Consider the following 19829-nt stretch of genomic DNA (forward strand, 5'->3'; position numbering starts at 1 on the left):
TATTTTTGTATTTATCAGTGTGTTTTTGCTTATATTTTTCAACATATCCAGTGTAGAAAGTATGTAGGAGTTTTATTTATCAATTGCTAACTTTCACTAACAATGCATTTTTTCGTTCTTATATAACTATACTTAAAAAAGTTGTTGCAAGTATATGTTACAAATAAGTTATATTTAGTTGCAATGGTACAACGTAGGCTATTTGCATTTAGTTGTTTGGGCTACAATTTAGTGTTGGCACAAACGGAATAAAGAACAGTGTTTATGAAAGCGCATGACGTATTCTTCTTTATTATCCGATCATCTATAGCAACGGTCAACAGAACACTGTATTCTCCGACTAGCGTCTCTTACCCTCGGACAAGACACAGCCCTAGCGTGCTTTCGAGGCTGCTGGCGGGTATGCTGTCTCCCTGTCCCTTGTGCACGACGGGGCATATATCCTTACCCTCTACCCATTTCAGCGAGTGCTGACGAACACTGATCTATAGTCTAATGGCAAACGTAACTACTACAGATTACAGACACAAGCAGGACACCATTGCGCTACGTTCCCTCCGACACAGTTCCTGCACCGTGAGCACCGTGCGCATAGAAGTAACATAGCGTGCTTGTGAGTTGGTTTTAGTGGTCTAAATATACCTAATGTCGAATTATTTTGCTGCTAATTTTAAGTATATAATTTTTCAAATAAACTGCAAAATATAAATTAATAATCTTTCTTTTCGTTTCTTAATTAAAATCTTCATATCTATTACTTACACAGAGAAGCAATTGAATTTCAAAACTAATTGCTATTCTGGCTTTCCCACTAATTATTTTGCACCATCAATTTCATTTGTATATCTGTAAAAGTCAGTTCAATATAGACTCGTAATATCGAAAGTACGCAAATTGATAAAGTCAAAGCATGTAACAATTTATTTTTCCTTTGAAGCAGAAGCCTACAATATTGAAACAAACAGGCATAGCACGAGGCAATGATGCCAAATTACAGGTTTCCTAAAAGAGCATCACTTTGTAAACTTAGTTTGCAACGGACAAGAAGAGGCGGAATGGATGACCTTTAAAGACAGAACAGATGTTACGCCCACATCGTGAAGCGTGGAAGATTTTTCTCGCATTGCAAGAAACATTCAACAACAAACGAATTCACAGTTCTCACGTCACAGAAAAGCCATCACTCACTTCGTTTCTAAGTTTGACTATTTACTATCTCTTTGACTTTTATTATTTTTTTCTCTCACGACTGCATTTCATAACATCATCTCTATTGCTTCTCCCCGACCGTCATTTTGCTTTGTTTCTCTCTTACTTGTTCATAATGTGTAATTCTTGTTAATCTGAATTAATCATTCTTCATTCGTTCGTTTCTTTTCACGCATTTTCCCATATTTTTATAATTATACTTTCCCTCATAGCAGTAGTGGTAGTAATAATAGTAGTAGTAGTAGTAGTAGTAGTAGTAGTAATAGTAGCAGCAGCATAATAATAATCATCATCATCATCATCATCTTCATCATCATCATCATCCTTCACGAATTAGTCCTCCGTAGACCTGTTTAGGCCTCATCTAGCAGTCTTCTAAAAGGTCTTTCTGGTCGATGATGTCCTCTAGGTTTATACTGCATCATAATTTTTGGGATTCTTGAATTTTCCATTCTTCTTACATGATCTAGCCAATTTAATTTGTATCTTTTGATTTTTTCTTCTAATGACTCTACTTCTAATTGTTCTAAAATTTCTTCATTCATTTTTCGGCCTAAAAGAGTATATCCTGCTGTCCTCCTGAAAAATTTCATTTCCGTTGCTTTGATTCTGTTCATGTATTTTTTCTTTAGTGTCCAAATCTCGCTTCCGTATAAATGGGAGGGTAATGTTAGTTAATAATAATAATAATAATATTAATAATAAGAAATATTATTATTATCATTATTATTATTATTATTATTATTATTATTATTATTATTATTACGTCTCGAATTTACGTCTTCCATCTTTTTTCTTCTCGTCTTCCTAATTATTTTTTGTACATTGGCATGGTTCTTAACTTCGCAGGACTGTTGCTCGTACTGTAGATGTCGTTAACGAAGAGAAGCTTAGATTACTCAGTCCGCCAGAGGTTCTCCAGAGGCCTACATTACACTCGTAATGAATTAATAGTTGGAAAATGTTTGGGGGTGTCATAGGGGAACCGGAGTAACAAAACAAAACCCCTACGTTGCCTGTACCACGGGCTTGCTCTCTTAATTGGTACTGTTCCTAATCTATTTCTATCTATCGCGCTCTCTCTCGTTCTTCTATTTTTGCTTCATAATTGTAATTCCTGTCTCTCCTCTCTCGCTCTTACTCCTCTTTATCTGACTCACTTATACTATATTCATTTTACTTCACCATCTTTCTGTTACTATGCTAACAATATGGTTCGATCACTTGAAATAAATTCTGATTCTTCAATATAACGTCTTAATTATTTGAAGAATGTGGATTTAATATTGTATTCCTGTTCAGAGACTCATATTAAAAGATGCTCTGATATGGAAATGACGTTGCTTTAGAAAACAAGAGAAAACACTCCACACTCCTGTTAAAAACAACTCCATCTTTCTTTTTCTTTCTCTCAAATTCTCGAGAATCAAGATCATTAAAATGCGTTCCGCTGTTAAACTGTGCTTGTTACAGTAATTTATAGCACTAAAATCCGCATTCCGTTCGAAAAACTTCATCTCGACGACTCGACATCGTTGTTTCAATTGTAGCAAGTCCTCATGTTAAGTGGTCGTTATATTCTCCAGATGCCAGTTCCGAATCAAGGGAGGAGATGGATGGCAACACAAATCTCCGATATCAAATTCACTGAATGTATATTGTACGGGGGTCAAATTGCTTTACGTCAATTGGCAGATGGCCGGCCCCGAAGCAGCTATGAATGTACGTTATTGTCAGAATGCGTGCCTCTTGTGTCTGTTCAACGTTATGGCCTCGTACCATGCTGATGACATCAACAGAAAATCTTCCTTCTTGCGAATATCTAACAATAGTTCCATATACGGGGTCAAAATGAAAGATTCCGAAACTGATATGTATAGTAATAAACTAGATGGGGATACATGTTCTGTTGCAGATCTCTAGAAAACAGAACACTGCAGTGTTATGAATAAATACGGGTGACTTAAGAAAATGAAATCATGATCTGGTACGCAACGAGGAAAGTGAGAAGAGTTAGACCGGTTTTGGAGTGCGAAATTTAAATTAATAAAGTTGTGGACAAATAGGATTTCAGTCTGGTGACTGGAACAAAGGAGGTTTGTGGAAGCTTTTATGGCGAAGTCCTGAAAGGGGAAAAACCGAAAAAGAAGTAGTCTTGATGGAAGTAGAGGAGAGATAGTACGGAAAAACAGGATACCATATTTATTTCGTAGGAAAATGGTGCCACCTCTCAAATGAGATATATATTCCCTTCCTATACGCAAGCTCTTCACTGGGCAGCCATTACATGGTGAGAATTCCCTCGTGTGTGTTTTGTGTGAATCATAATTTAGAAAACCCCGCGTTTCCTAAAATATTTCCTTTATTTTAAGGTGTTCATAACGAGGCATTTAACTTCAACAGCCAATAGGTAATTGTTTGAAATAATTCTATAGTTATTAGTCTTCAATTGTAGTTTAGTTAAATTCGATATCTATCTTCGTAACTATCGGTCTTTTATATTTTAAATTTCAACGTGTGGTCTTATAAAACGGGATACCACACGCTTGGCCAAAACGAGATAGTGTCTTGTTATTATGAAAATTCCCCAAGCTCGGTATAAGGTAGGACCAACAAATAATGATAGAAGAAGAGGCAAGGCAGCAATATTAACTTCTTCACCTTACAAGAATGAGCTTGTTGTAGCTATGGAAACAAGGCAAGAAAATGGTAAAGAAATTAAACTCTAAGAAATTGGCAGTAGGCCTAAGTGTGGCAAAATTTTTCTGTGGAAAACAAAAAATCGAAAAGCAATTCAAGAAAAGTTAGGTCCACTGATCCTTTAAGCAGCTCTGAGAAGGAGCAAAACGAGGACTAAGATGAGGCATGTATTTATTGCAACGATCTCTATCCAAATTCACAATCGGAAGAGCGGTGAATCCTGTATGCCTAGTGCCAAGAGTGGACTCACGAAGAGTGTAGATCCAGAAGATTTAGTAAATGTTCATTTCTCATTTTGAATATTATAATATTTATAATAATTAACAGCAATATAATGTACAAATTGACATAGAAATGATTTCTTTTGTTCATACTCATGTTTTGTGTGCAATTTTTGTGACTTATTCATTAAAATTACAACAATTTCAATTGATTTATGTAACTATCCCGTTTTATCCAATTAGTGTGGCAAAACGGGACACTTGAAAAAACTTTCAATAAACATTATTTTCCTCTTAAGCATTGTGGTACAGAGCACATTTCCAAATCACTTATTAAAATATAATCCTTAAAGGACTCATAAACAATAATTGTTTCTTATTCCTCTCAATGATCTCGAAGATATTAGCTATTTCGCGCTAAGTATTTTGTTTTAGCCAACTCTCCCCTAAGTAAGGATCAACCAAGTAGTCATTCATGCAAGCAAGACAGTGTAAATGTTTCCTTTTTATTTTTCTTACAACCTATTGCAGTACAGTAAAATTGGCAGAGTACCACATCAGGCACCACATTTTCAACAGTAATAAACAAGATGTCTATCTCCACAGAGATCGATCTTATGGAATTTACGTCCTTAGCGCAGTAATAATGTATTTTTGACCCATGGTATCGTACCTTGCCATGTCTCTGTCGGTCCTATATATCATCTCAGAAATTGTTTATTAAAATTAGTTTTTCCTCATTCTACAGGGTGATTCACGAGGATTTACCTTCACTTACGGAGCTTATTTCAGAAGACATTTTGAAAAAAAAAATGTCATATAAACATGTGTCCTAATCTCAATATTTTCAGAGTTACATTAATTTGAATAATTTGAAATTGTTTGTAAAATACCATTATTATTTAGTTTTAAGGGTAAATGAATATTACAGGGAAAGAAGGAACTATTCAGGAGCATCATTTCTTTAATTGTTTAGTATTCTGAAGCTAAAAACGTGTTGTGAATTCCATAGTTGTTTCGTACAGATTTTTTTTTTGCTTTGTAACTACAAAACTAAATTTTTATTATGCATTTATCAAACAATTCTTACAAATCAAGCCACTCTTGTAAATTCTTCAAGACTGTACATTAGTATACATAATTAAACTGTAAGGGCCATATTCATAGACATTTTAGCGCGGGTTTCCGGTGGATTATCAGCGTTTTTCGTATTCATAAACCAGTGTTAGCGATAGGATATGATTTAAATTCTGTACAAGTAACCAGTGGATAGCCGGATCTAGCTTAGCACGCTCGTAGAGCGTGCTGCGAAATGTCTATGAATAGCACCATAAATAATCATGTTCCTAAAGTCGTATGATTTGTAACAATTTTTGTGATAAGTGTATAAGGATAATGTTTTTTAGTTAAAAATTGAAAAACAAAATCTGTAAAAAGCAATTAACGACAAATTAAAGAAATGATACTTCTGAATAGTTAATACTCTATTTGTAATATTCTTTTACCCTTAAAACTAAAGAAAAAAAAGTATTTTACTAACAACTTCAAATTACTGTAACTCTGAAAATATTGAGATTAGGATACATGTTTATATAACTTTTTTGCTCAGAATGACTTCAGAAATACTGTAAGCTACGTAAATAAAGGTAAATGCACAATTTATCAAAATAAATTTTGTCCACCAGTGGACATGTGTGATTTGGTACCTTGGTCGCCATGGTATTTATAATTCCCTAGTATTTTTCTAAGTGATAAAATACTGTTTGAATGCATCAAGTCCATTTCGAGGCTTTGATGGATATACGCATTTTAAGTTTCGTAATAAGTTATACAAAATTATGACTTTTTATTATCTTGAAGTGACGATAGTTAGTTCTGGAGTATTATACATTAAAATGAAATATCAAGCAAATAAAGAATTGCTTATAGTGGGATGTCTTGATGATATTTTCTGGAAGAATAAGTTCCTTAACTCTAGAATGCTATCGTATGTAATTTTGACGTATAATGGCTAAACAAATCATCCTCACTACTTTTTCCGCCAAGCGAGCCTTCCTTCTAGCTATATCTCAATCTGTCGGTTGCTGACTAGTAGTCGTGACAGCAAGTTACAAACTACACGTTTGGCTAAGTTACAGTATTGTAATATATATTTGGAACTGTACGTCAAATTTATATATCAATAATATTAAAATAAATTTTTCTGTCAGTGCAGTATATTTACTTTTTTTATATGTGTTTTATCTTACAAAGTAACACTGGATGAAATCTTACGTGATGATCCTGACACTATTATGCAAGTTATAGTTATAAGTTCAGACGATAGTGCTGAAGACAATGTACAGTTCGATGATGAAATTTGTTACAGTAATAAGGATCCGGAATACATACTGGGATGATGTTGCAACTGAAGGGGAAAAAATTAATGTAAGATACAGCAGGAGAGATTGAGAATAATTGTACGAAACTAGCGAATAAAGAAAGAAGAAAATGAAGCAAGAAAACATAAAACGGGAAACTCACCACTTATTCAGCTACCAAAGGAAAGAAAAGAAAGTATACGAAATTCAACCTCCAGTTGAGGCTGAAGAGAATTCATATGCTGAAAATCCAGTAATAAAACTTCAATCGAATTTTGAAGCAAAATTTCCCAGACTTTTCTTGCGGGAGAAAGTTTTCTTCCTAGCTGGGCTACTCTCGTGTATCTTTATCATCAAATTAAATATAGCTGATTAGTTAAACATAGAAGCACGATAACGTTCACCACAATTTGTTGAAAACTTATAATTATTAAACATTCTAGTGCATTCTAGTGCTCCCGCTAGTACCGGGATTCGTAACAATCCGTTGATTTTCATGTAAATAAAATTACTCAAACAAGAAACAAACGAAATAAATAAAACTAAACAAAGCAATGAAATAATATTTTTAAATATTTTCTTGTAGTTAGATTTATATGGTTCTTTGTTTCCTGCAAATTTATTTTGATATAGATACAATTTAGAAACAAAACACAAATACAACTAAATAAAATAAACAAAAATTATATTCAGAAATATTTTCTTGTAGTTGGGTATATGTCATTTTATATTTAATGTAAGTTTAATTTAATTAAAATAAACATTACAAAGAAAGTCAAGATCTAAATAAATAAAACTACAAAAAAAAAAAACAAAAATTAAATACTGAAACGAATATAATAGAGCTAAAAAATATTTTTCTTCTATTACGTCATTTTTAAGTGTCTATAGCAATAAAGAACTGCCCAATGACGAATGCATTCTAGAGTTAAGGGACAATGTTAACTTACTCAGCAGAAACAGGAAGAGATACTGCAAAAACTTGTCAAATACTGATAATATCAGAAAAGTACATAGTTAGGAAAAATTTTAAATTATGGTTCATTTAACGACGCTCGCAATTGCCGAGGTTATATCAGCGTCGCCGGTGTGCCGGAATTTTGTCCCGCAGGAATTCTTTTACATGCCAGTAAATCTACTTACATGAGCCTGTCGCATTTAAGCACACTTAAATGACATCGACCTAGGCCGGGATCGAACCCGCAACCTCGGGCACAGAAAGTCAGCGCTGTACCGACTACGCTACCCAAGTCGACTAAAGTTACGAAAATGTCTAAGAAAACTATAGCATACAGAACCGTGATCAATGTTATATCTAAACAATACGTGACTTGGACATCAGAAAAAAAAGAAAAAAAAAGAGAGAGGATTGACCGTGTATCGTGGATACACAACGTAGATTAGTTAAAATAAAAGAAAAATAATTGTCTGGATGTAAGGGAAACCCGTGCTGACCAAACAAAAGATTGTCTCTAAATTCTGTACACAACAGGCTTTAAGAAGAAGAAGAAGTTTCCTAATAAAGAGAATGTTTCTTCTAAAATTCCAACTGTCCATATGTAGTATATGCTCATCTATCTGTCTGTCTGTCTGTCTGTCTGTCTGTGACAGGCACTCCAAAATGTTAATGCATTTCGTTCTCGGTAGTGGATCTAAAAGACAGGTTTCTCTTTTCCCCTATCGCTTTTTTCTCTGACTTTGAAGTCGATATGTAGGTCCGAAACTTTGGATGTCTCCACATGTGACGCGGTGCAAATATCCAAACTCCGCACCACGTTGATCTCCTGGTAAATCTTATGATACCTGAAGGAATATTCGGTGCTCCGCCATACTAGGGTGTCGATATTGAAATGGCAATGGATCGAGTATGGTAATAATTAAGGAATAATACAGCACTCACAATATAATGCATTTGATACTGTATTTCAAGAAATTGTTTATTATTATTTATTTTCCAATTTTTCATATTAGTATCTGGGCTATTCTACTAATTTTGCAAAAGTTTATGTGTATTGTAATTTTCATACGTTAAAACTCTGTCGAGAAATAATTTGTATTGTTTCATTTACTCCCAATAGCATATTATATTATTGGAGGAACTAGATTGAAGTGCATGTTCATCAAGTTTCATTATGAATTTAGTGTTGCAGCTTGGCGATGTATCAACGAGAAACCAGAGCATTATGTGGTGAAAATGGAGACTTATAGCCCATAAATTTGAATCCGTCATCAAACATAAGCAGGACCACACGAAATCGATATTTAACCTCGCGTAATTCAGTAATTATCCTGGAATTGCACCAATGAACATGAACGTATTGGAAGAATGATATGACCACTCAACACTGTAGGACTGCCTCACAAAATAGATTCCGTATCAAATAATTATACTTTTTAACATTAGGCATTCGTGCGTACGTTATTAAAACTGTAATTATCTTTTAAATAAATATAAAAATAAGTTAGCTGTGACTCACGCAACATTGAGACACTGGGTGCAATAACAGTTTAACTCTACTTAAGTCCTTATTCTGGCGATGACATTTTCATAATCTTTCATGTCTTCTCTATCGACTGTAAAAGTTGTATTGTATTTCGTTGACCCTAAATCCCAAGAGAGTTGATTATGTGAAATGCTGTGCTAAGTCAAAAGTTTCAAAAACCGCAATACGGAATATGTTACACTAATGTTTTATACATCAGTGTCTTTGGCATTAGGCCTATCATATACAGTATTTGCAATACTGTTTTCCAGTCATTCAGTTTTTCAGGACATAATATACCACCAAAGGAAGACCTTAATTGCAGTAATCTCTCTCGCTCTAGCTTAAAATGATCAAATAAAAATGACATTATTTAATTATTGAAATTCCTGAAATCAGGAAATGCATGTTCTTTTCAAAATACTTTGGATTCTGAACCAGTGCTGAAGAGAACATCTACTTGGAGGTTCTAGTGAGGAACTGGTTTCAGAACATGAGAGGAATGATAGCAGGAGGAAGAAGAATCAAGGGCGTAAGATTTGTTGAAGATATGGCGTTGTTAGCAGAAGAGGAAATGATAATACTGGAGCTAAATGACAACTATGAGCAGTATGGGATGAAGATAAATACAAACAAGACGAAGACCATGGTCATAGAAAGAAAAGTAAAGAAAGTAAACTTGCGAATTCTAAATGAGGCAGTAGAGCAAGTGAGCAGCTTCAAATACTTGGGGTTTACTATAAACAATAACATGAGCTGCTGACAGGAAGTCAAAAGGAGGACAGCAATGGCCAAGAAAGATTTTAATAGAAAAAGGAGAATTTTCTGAGGGTCTCTGGAAAAAGAACTAAGGAAGAGACTTGTGAAGTGCTTTGTGTTGAATGTGGCATTGTATGGGGCAGAAACGTGGACATTAAGACGAAGTAAAGAGAAACTATTAGAAGCATTTGAAATGTGGATATGGGGAAGAATGAAGCGTGTGAAATGGACGGGCAGAATAAGAAATGAAGTTCTATTGGAAAGAGTGAGTAAAGAAATAATGATGCTGAAACTGATCAGTAAGAGCAAAGGGAATTGACTGGTTCATTGACTGATAAGAAACTGCCTACTGAAGGATGAATAGGAAGGAGTGGTGAACGGGAGAAGAGTTCGGGGTGGAAGAAAATATCAGATGATAGACGACATTACGATAAATGGATCATATGCGGAGATAAAGAGGAAGGCAGAAAATAGAAAAGATTGGAGAAAGCTTGGTTTGCAGTGAAAGACGTGCTCTTGGGCAGAACGAATATAATTTTCATTGTTAGATTGGGTTTTATTTTATTTTCGTTCTCAGCTAGTTAATTTAATGCTGAAATTACAATTTTAAAATGTCGAATTTGAAACCCAGTTAATTTACTTACATTTCTTGAATACCGTTCATATCTTAAGCGTTCAGTTGTCACTATATTATAGTAAGTCGATACGTAATATTTTAATTTGGCTTCCTTTTTTTTGTTGATGGTTCGTGTATCGTACAGTTCCCACACATCAGCTCTACGACGCATTCTCAGAACCATTACTAAACTCGTGCCTACAAAAAGCCTTAGCTTCTAGATCTTTACCAGTGAAAGTACGAGTATTAAATATCCCTTTATGGGAAAAGTTACGTACTCAGGACGAGAAACTTACCCGGGATCTTATCATTTGTAATCGTAAATACTAACCGCTAGATCACGGAGTCGTATGTTACAGTATCTGCTTATACCGTCATTTTAATTGCCTTGATAGAAAACATCGCCTGTTGTTATGCCACTAGCGCCGTTTCATATTCTATGACAATCTAACGCAACATTCCAACTCTGCCTAATATAAACAGAACCAGAATTAATTGACCAGAGTTTTCTCGGAAGAAGGATCAGCTTCTGCTCTTGGTACAACATCTACCAAAGCAGGAATAAATTTGACATACTTATAAACAACCCATTATAGGCGTCCGATCATCAGAGCATGTGTTGTACAGGAATTACTATCCAGTCCCATTTACCCCCTCATTTTCTATCGACTCACACTCCTGTCCTGTGAAGGTAGGGCTTATTTTTAGACCAATACTAAATTCTGTCTTACTCCGGACCTTCCTGACGGTGTGGTTAGCAGATGAAAGAAAGATAATTATGAAGACTTTAAGGACAAACTTCCAGTCACGTGGAATGGAGATAATTCTACGCCTACGCCAGAGTTCAGACATCGAACCACGAAATTCTTGATTCAGAAGAGCGAACACTGTCCACAGAACACTAAAGTGGATTCATTTATCTTTATTGTACACGAACTTAAAGCAAACTTACCAGAAAAGTATCAGAAAAATAACTCCAGCAGCTTTTATGATAAGAAACAAATGATTGTTCATTTGTTTTTTTTATGTTTGTTACAGGGGACAAATACGAGGCTGTATCCATGGACAACGGCTACAACAAGTATATGATGCTTAAGATAAGGAGCGTCAAATCCAGCGATTTTGGATCATACAAGTGCGTCGCCAAGAACTCACTAGGAGAGACGGATGGAGTTATAAAACTGGACGGTAAGTATTCTGTGATCCTGTGCATGTGTAACATAGTATTTTATGCCATCCTAGCATTGTAAACAGGTTGTTACTACGTCCAATATCGTGCGTAATAGGCTTATTATGGTACACGTGCCAATAATAGCAATGACGTATTCGCTATGACGTAATACCGGAACGTTGTCTGGTTATCTTGCTTATCGCTTTTACGCGCCACGTAAAAAGAAATGAAATGCAGGACAGAAGGTGACGTAACATTTATTTCCAATCTTTATTAATTTTGTATCACTTTTATATCATCACATAAAACAGTTCTGTGGTTCAGAGGAACTATATTAACAAAATAAAGAAACATTTGTAACTAAGGTATAACTAGAGTTTGTAATACCTGCAAGATCATCCATTTCTCTTTATTCATTACCAATGCCAGGCGCAACTAATCGATACGAACATATCAACACTTATGTCAGCTATGGATGCCGAATTATTTCATAATTTATTTCCTACAATTTGTAATGCTAAGATGCCATAAAGTGTTGTATCCAACTCGTGGATAATCTTATTATGACACTCGTGAAAACATTCACTTATGCCATAATAATCAAGACTATCCATTTGTAAATAACTATTATAATATAGGCCTAATTAATGAATTGTATCTTAATACCTTTCACATTGTTCTATTTATACTCCTATGATAAAGTTGACGTAATACGCCAAGGAAACACGTTGAATGTATTGCTTTCAACTTTCACATTATGCGAAGCGAAAAAAAATAAAGACTGTGATTATAAGTAACGTTATGGCATTTAAAACTTGTAATTGTACTCAACTGCAGCTTTTTGTAACTACTTACAGGGCAATATGCATAATGTTATGACGGACATAGCAACTTGGGGACCGATTGAGGGGAACACTGTGCATGCAAGTTAACTGAATGCTGGAGCATAAGTGAGACTAAGACTCAATTGTGCTCTTAGTAATTTTTTAGCCTAGATTGTTGAAGTTGTACATACAATTTAATCATTTAAATGTAAAATTATTCATTTCATTTTATCACAGTACCTGGTACTAAGTTATGATCATCTTACTTAGAGAACTTTTTTTCATCACGAATAGTGTTTGAAGTAAATATACAAGAATTTCGATCAAAATACGAGAATTTCACAAAGCTGGTACGGGAGGTAATGTTTCAAAATATAGCAACACTGACAATTTAAAAAGTATAGAATTATTTTGGTTCCCATAATTTAAAATAATGTTACATACATTTCTGTTCTTACTACTAGTTTATTTCCAATGATTCCCATGTAGGTTGTAACCCAATAGGTATTATTTTACGAGTATAATTTCTTTAAGAAGTTTTCTTACGTTCACAGGTAATAACACGCTGAATTTTAATTCAATTCAAAATTTTCTTCTTTCTTTTTCACTTTACTTGCTTTATCGAAGCCTCATAATGAATTGATTTAATTATCCGGTGGAGATTAATCGCTAATGATTGAAGCTTGTTACCTACATAATCGATACTACATGTAGGACTCACACGAGGGTCTCTAAAATAGAGAATCATTACGTCAGATTTCACTTTCTGTCTAAAACGCAATTGCAAATTCCTATAAATCATTTAAACTGTAGAATGTATATACAGTGTGGACGAAAAGTAAGAGATCGTACACAATAAGAATAAGAAAAAGTAAGATTGCCGTTAACCTTTCATTATAAGAACCCATATTAAATATACGAAGGATGCATTATTAATATTTTACTAAAAATCAAGAGCATTCCTTTGATCATATTTCAGATGACTACCACTATCGTCACCCAACCTTCACTGTCGTCAACTACATTACATTTACCTATATTTCACTACATTATGATCACCGTCGTCACCATAATTATTTTAACTGGTTATTTTACAAAGCTTTTTCAACTGCTATGGTTATATAGCGTCCGAATGATATGAAGGTGATAATGCCAACGAAATGAGTCCAGGGTCTAGCGTCGAAAATTACCCAGCATTTTCTCTTAATAGGTTGAGGGAAAACCTCAACCAGGTAACTTGTCCCAACTAGGATTTGAATCCGGGCCCGCTCGTTTTACGGCCAGGAATGCTAACCGTTAATTCACAGCGGTGGACGTCACCATCATTGTCGCATAAACTACTGCATAATAATAATTTTATTAGAAAAAGCGATAGAGGATTTGAAGAAATCCGTGCTATTGCTTGTAGAGTCTATACAGGAATAAGGGTAATAGGATTGGGACAAATAAATACAATTTGTTGCAAGATTGTGTCTAATGAACAGAACGACATAAACTAGGAAAAAGGAGAATCAATAATAACAACAACAACAATAATAATAATAGTAATAATAATAATAATAATAATAATAATAATAATAATGATAATATAAATGTTTTTGAACAATAGACAATTAAGAATTAACTGATGTACTGTATAAACTACAGCAGGCCTGGCAATTGGCTTCCCGTATGTGCGTTTTACCCGTTCGGGCAAATGAAATCATGTTTATTCCCTCGCGAGCAGGACAGTTACCCCTCTATATGGTAGCGGGGAAGTGGGAGAGTAGGTAGTTCGTTTCGTACAGATCAGGAGTGAAGTATCTATCTACTACGTATCTCCATGGATGTCGCAAAGCAGAAACCTGAAACTGAGTTTAACAATGACTGGAAATTGTTATTCTTTTTTTTAAAGAATCAATGTAGGGAGATGGACAGTGTCTTATTTGTAAAAACATATCAAGTTCAGAAATTATAATTTAAAGCGGCATTATGATGTGTGTCCATGGTGAAAAATATAAAGATATCGTCAGTGATGAAAGGATGAATTTACTCACAGTACTAAGTGAGGAGCCAAGGCTAAGTGGTATTATTATGAATGTGTTTAACAATCTAAAGTTCGATCATGAAGCATAATATCGAGAACGAAAAGAATGAACACAAATTAAGAGCAAGTGTAACGGATTGCACTTCGTAGGTTAAGAGCTGTAGAGAGGCTTGCTGTATCAAAGTCCATTACACCATCCATTGAAAATATCATTAAAAGAGAGGAGAAGAAAAAAACAAATCTAATACCTTTGTAAATCTGTGTTTTTTTTTTTTTGCAATAAGACATATTTATTATTATTTCGTGTTCTGATTTTCAAAAAAAAAAAAAAAAAAAATGTTGGCGTGTATGAAATTTATGTATTCATTTCTGTTGCGTTAATTAGTTTTACTATAATGTGCTTGTTTCTTGGGTACGCTTATTTTGTTTATAAAATTTTGGATTTACAATCTGTGATGTTATTTTCTTTGACAAGAATTTTAACGTAAAAGCTGTGATTTGTTTACTATAATTTATTATTATTATTATTATTATTATTATTATTATTATTATTGTTATTATTATTATTATTAATATTATTATTATTATTATTATTGCAATAGTTCTACTACTACTACTACTACTACTACTACTACTACTACTACTACAATATATTATTCAAGCATAGTAAAGAGTCTTATAATTTAATACGAGTAGATTAAACATGTTTAGTTACTATTAATTTAGTTTGTTTCTCTAGTTACTGTTTATTTCATTAGTTACAATATTTACAATCACACAAGTAGTGGTACTACTGATAAGGAATAAGCATGACCTTCCACCGCCGAGCCGCTAAGGTACAGCCACTGCCATCATGATCTAGACCAGGCCGTACTGCAGGTTGTGTGACGTCACTCGATGAGTCGGGCTTTTCTATTTGAGTATACGAAGCTGAGTGAAATATATTACTTTATAGCGTGTCGGCGCTCAATTTTATTTAGTGTAATGTGTGTATAAGATCCCTTCACACTTCTTATTGCATAATATGTTGCAGAAATAATTACAAAACTGTGTTATTTTAATGTGAACGGAGTTTTACATGTTAACATAACCTGGTTGCATCAACATTTTAAGTTTGGAATGGAAGCTATTTTGAGATTTAATAAAGAAGAATTATTTATATTGTGATTTTAATTTAGCACATCTACCTACCTTACTTATAGGTACAAAATTTACCACAGTCCCTCCTATGAAATTAGTGTATGTACAGTTGTGTGTTAATCTGGTAGGTTAGATAAATACAATTCATTACAACCCAGTATAGTAGGGAACAAATAAATAATACAATTAAATTTTTATTCAATGTAATATGTGCATAAGTTCCATTTATGTGTTGCATAATGTGGCAGGAATAATAAATAAAACTGTTATTTTTATGTGAAGAGAATTTACCATGTTAACATAACATATCTGCGTCAACATTTTAGGCTTAAGTTGAGAACGAAAACTGTTTTGAGATTTAATAAAGAAGAATATATTTTTAGTATAAACTTCAGAACACGGTTACCGTCCTTACGTATAGGTAGAAAATTCACCACAGTCCCTCCTATGAAATGTACATACGTTATATTACTTAGTAGCGCTGAGGTATAGTTCCGGTAATTTCTGAACTGAAAACAGTTGAATTTATTTTTTGTGGAGATGCATTTGATCCTATAAGCAAGGCATATTAAAATCCTGAACGAACCGAACTAATTTGTATATGCAAGATGTATGAATACGAAGGGAACTACCTCAGCGCTAGTTTAGCCCTAGTAACATATTAAACTAATCAGACTTCAGACTGGAGTACCGCCTGAAACGAATAAATACAATTGAAGTGTAGACAAATTGCATTTATAAGTCATACGTAGCGTTATGCTTAATTATAATGCATAATTGCGAATATGGAAATAAGGCAAGTACTGATAGAATAAACATAACCTATAACTTCAACACATTAAAATATGCGTGCGACGCAACTGAAAATTGTTGAAACATGCATAAATGAATGTGCAAGAATTTCGTAATGAAGCTTGAGTGCTTTATTTCAACTAATTACAATTCTAGATACTGTAACAGTAATGAAAACTATAGGGTATAATTTTTCGTAATAAACTATATATATAGTTCAAATTGTGTATATTATCAAACGTCGTATTATTTACTCGTATAATGTAGGTTATTCACAAATAAAAAGGGCGCAATAATTTAAATTTAATAAGACAAATACGGTAAACTAACAATAATGGATTAGACAAGAGTAACATCGGTAACGCTGCACTTAGGCCTAATCACAACTTACTTTACAATCCAGTCAATGTTTCACTTTCACGTATATATTATTACAGATATTTAGCCTACTGTTTATAAGACCAAAATTTCACTTAACCACATAAGGGCGCAATATTTAATCGAAATAAAGGCAGGTATTACACATACGAACTTTGCCTGCAACAACGTAATTTTCACACCAAAAATAATATTATACCTTAAATTGCAAGTAAATTGTGTCTCAAGTGTCTCACAATCACTGTTTAAAATTTTACTGACGCAATTACACTGCATTTCAGAGAAATATATGTTATTCTTCATGCACTGCAACTAATTCATATGGTTGAAAGACCGCCCTTCGCGATCAGCTGTTAAGCGAGTCACGTGGTCTGCCTTACGGCTTGTATTAGAACACGATGGCAGTGGTACAGCACAACTGCACAGCCCTACTGCACGTTATATACCTCACAGTGCCGCACTCAACAACTCAGCTGTGTTCCCGTACAGGCACGCTCCAGTTCTGTATTGCCAAAGCGGGGAGTAATTCCTTGCCGGCCCTGGACTACAGGGTTTTCCTTTCAAAACTTCCTAGTCTAAACAACCATTTATTCCAATAAAATGTAAATTAAAAAAAAACACGTCTATTTACATACTGAGGGAAAAATTTAAAACCAGTGTTAATTGCATTTTAGACTTCACGCCTTCAACATCCACTCCGCTTTGAAATTTCAAATGACACTTAAATGCTTAAGAGTATTCAAATTTTTATACATCTCATTCATATTTGTTCTCAAATCTTCTGTTTTCTATCGTCGCCTGACAGCATGGATTGTTATTATTTTGATTAGAGATGAATGAAATAAAACTACAGAGGCTAATGTCGATTACAGGTTATTTCAGGCAGTAAAACAAACTAATATTAAAGAATATTATGATTGTGTATAATAAGCTTATATTTTATAAATGTGAAACAGGATAGGGGATAATAAAAGCTGAAGCTTGGATTTACGCTATTTACTGTATGGTTTTGATGCTATGTAGATGAGTTACAAAAAGACTGTATTACTGTCTAACCAAAAATGAAGCACACTTTGAACATTTAATATTTAGTAAATTAACCCACAGTAAACTGTGTTTCCATACTGCAATCAACTTGCAATAATAAAAATCCAAATTGCTTGGCGACAATAGAAAACAACAGATTTGAGCACAAATGAATGAGCTGCATAAACAATTTATATACATTAAAAAAGGTACATTATATACAAAAAACAGAAATACTTCCGTATGAGCAAAAGCTAGTGGTCGGGAGTTCAAAATTGCAATATAGATAAACAGAAAGGAGAAGAAAACAAAATAAACAAATTAATATAAGCAATAAAATAGCACAGATTACAAACACTTATATGAGCTTATATGATAAAGAACAAAGATAATTATTGAAAATGTTGATAACCAATATTCAGAAGTACAATAATATAACACTAATATTTAGAAATTAATTATCTAACCCTGTGTTAAGTACTCTTAATAATTTCCTTGATTTTCAAATAATTTCTTTAATTTTCTCTTTTAAATTTAAGCATCGCAATACAGACGTTCCACATTAGATTTTAAAGGCAGGGTGGAGGTGTTAGGGAGTGAAAACTAAAATGCCATTAACAATGATTTAAAACTTCTCTCATTATATAAATTGACGTGTTTTTTTTTGCTTAATTTATATAATTCAAATAAATATTTATTTAGGAATTTTGAAATGAAAGTCCTATATAAGCACATGCGAATTTCTCACATATATACCATCTGAAAACTGAAAGCACCCGGTGTTGCCCCGGTTTTTCTTTTTGTTTTTAGACTAACAGGGATCTCGGCAACTCAACTATAGAAAACCAAAACGAATTACTGTCTTTACTAAGCTTTCCTCGTCTCTAAAGATGAATCTTTTCTTACAAGAATTAATTACCTACTTTGCCAAAAGGCCTGCCAGGGTTACGTCAAATTAAAACAGCTGTAGATCAGGCACTCAAAAAAATATGTCATCACAAGCCTTACTTTTTAACTGTTTTTGTTTTCAATTGACATTATCTTGAAGTTCAGCTAAAGGAAAACATACCCCTCGGTCCCTTTACGTCCATTTAGTGTTGCCTAAATGTTCTGCATTGATCTAAAACTGTGCTGGCATACATTTAATGCCATTGTTTTTGTCTATATGTGCTTTCGCTTCACGTTAAAGACAGTTAACGATAAATAGGGAATTCTCTTGTTCCCAGTCTGAGCTCCTTGGGGTGTCATGGTGAGTTAAAATTTACCTCTTTATTGGTCGTACCAAATAATCAGTATGTAAATAAAAACACGTATAATATTTATAGGAATATTTTGCACCCCTTGACCGTTGTACGTCCGCATATTTCATACCCAGTTTTTTAAATATGACATGAAAAATCACATCTTACAAAAACAGAATATATAGACATATTATATTGGCGACATCGTTATACAGATATAATTTCGCAATAACACATATACGGACAAGAACAACAATGTTATGAGACACATATATTTTAGAATTAATGCACTGCTATTTTCAGTGGGCTTACATACGTACATTCACATATTACATTAACAGCATGGCAAAAGTATCACTGAATTATTTTTCATATGCGTACAATTCTTTGTTTTCCCTTCTTTTGCACAAATAGCCTATATATGCAAACACTTAGGTGTGCTCACTCGAGAGGAAGCTACTTAGTTGACAATGTGAAAAACGCGGATTTAAGTTAATAGCAGCAACTTTGAACGACTGGCTTTGGTTTTAATTTTAATATGGTTATAGTCGCACTGGAAATTGTATCTGCTTAGAATGGAAAGACATATTAATGTATATCATAGGAATACGTGAGACAAAAACATCTTCTATCATTTTACCAGTAAATATTGTCGCTTCTATTACGTTTAGCATGTGTTATTTCACACCAACTCTTGTTCCATTGCATAATTTTGGTGGATCAGCATTTCGCAATAGCATAATTGGTGATTCAATATTAACTACGAGATGTCATTTCTTGTAGTTTCCAGAATATAGTTTGATAAATTACAGCTTGCTTACTACCTACACCTATCGGAAAACTCAAAATATGGGCCTTGATTGTGTTATTGCTACTTACTCTA

The 19829-nt window shown here is 33.7% G+C and overlaps 1 protein-coding gene across 1 annotated transcript in view; it reads left to right on the plus strand.

Annotated features, from left to right (window-relative positions):
* LOC138711635 (cell adhesion molecule DSCAML1-like) overlaps positions 1-19829 on the plus strand; it is a 719252-nt gene that overhangs the window by 653108 nt on the left and 46315 nt on the right. The window contains exon 10 of the mRNA XM_069842766.1: positions 11387-11536. Within this exon, the coding sequence (XP_069698867.1) occupies positions 11387-11536 (150 nt within the window). The remainder of the gene's footprint in view (positions 1-11386; positions 11537-19829) is intronic.

Source organism: Periplaneta americana, chromosome 13, assembly GCF_040183065.1.
Source record: "Periplaneta americana isolate PAMFEO1 chromosome 13, P.americana_PAMFEO1_priV1, whole genome shotgun sequence".
NCBI classification, from domain to species: Eukaryota; Metazoa; Arthropoda; class Insecta; order Blattodea; family Blattidae; genus Periplaneta; species Periplaneta americana.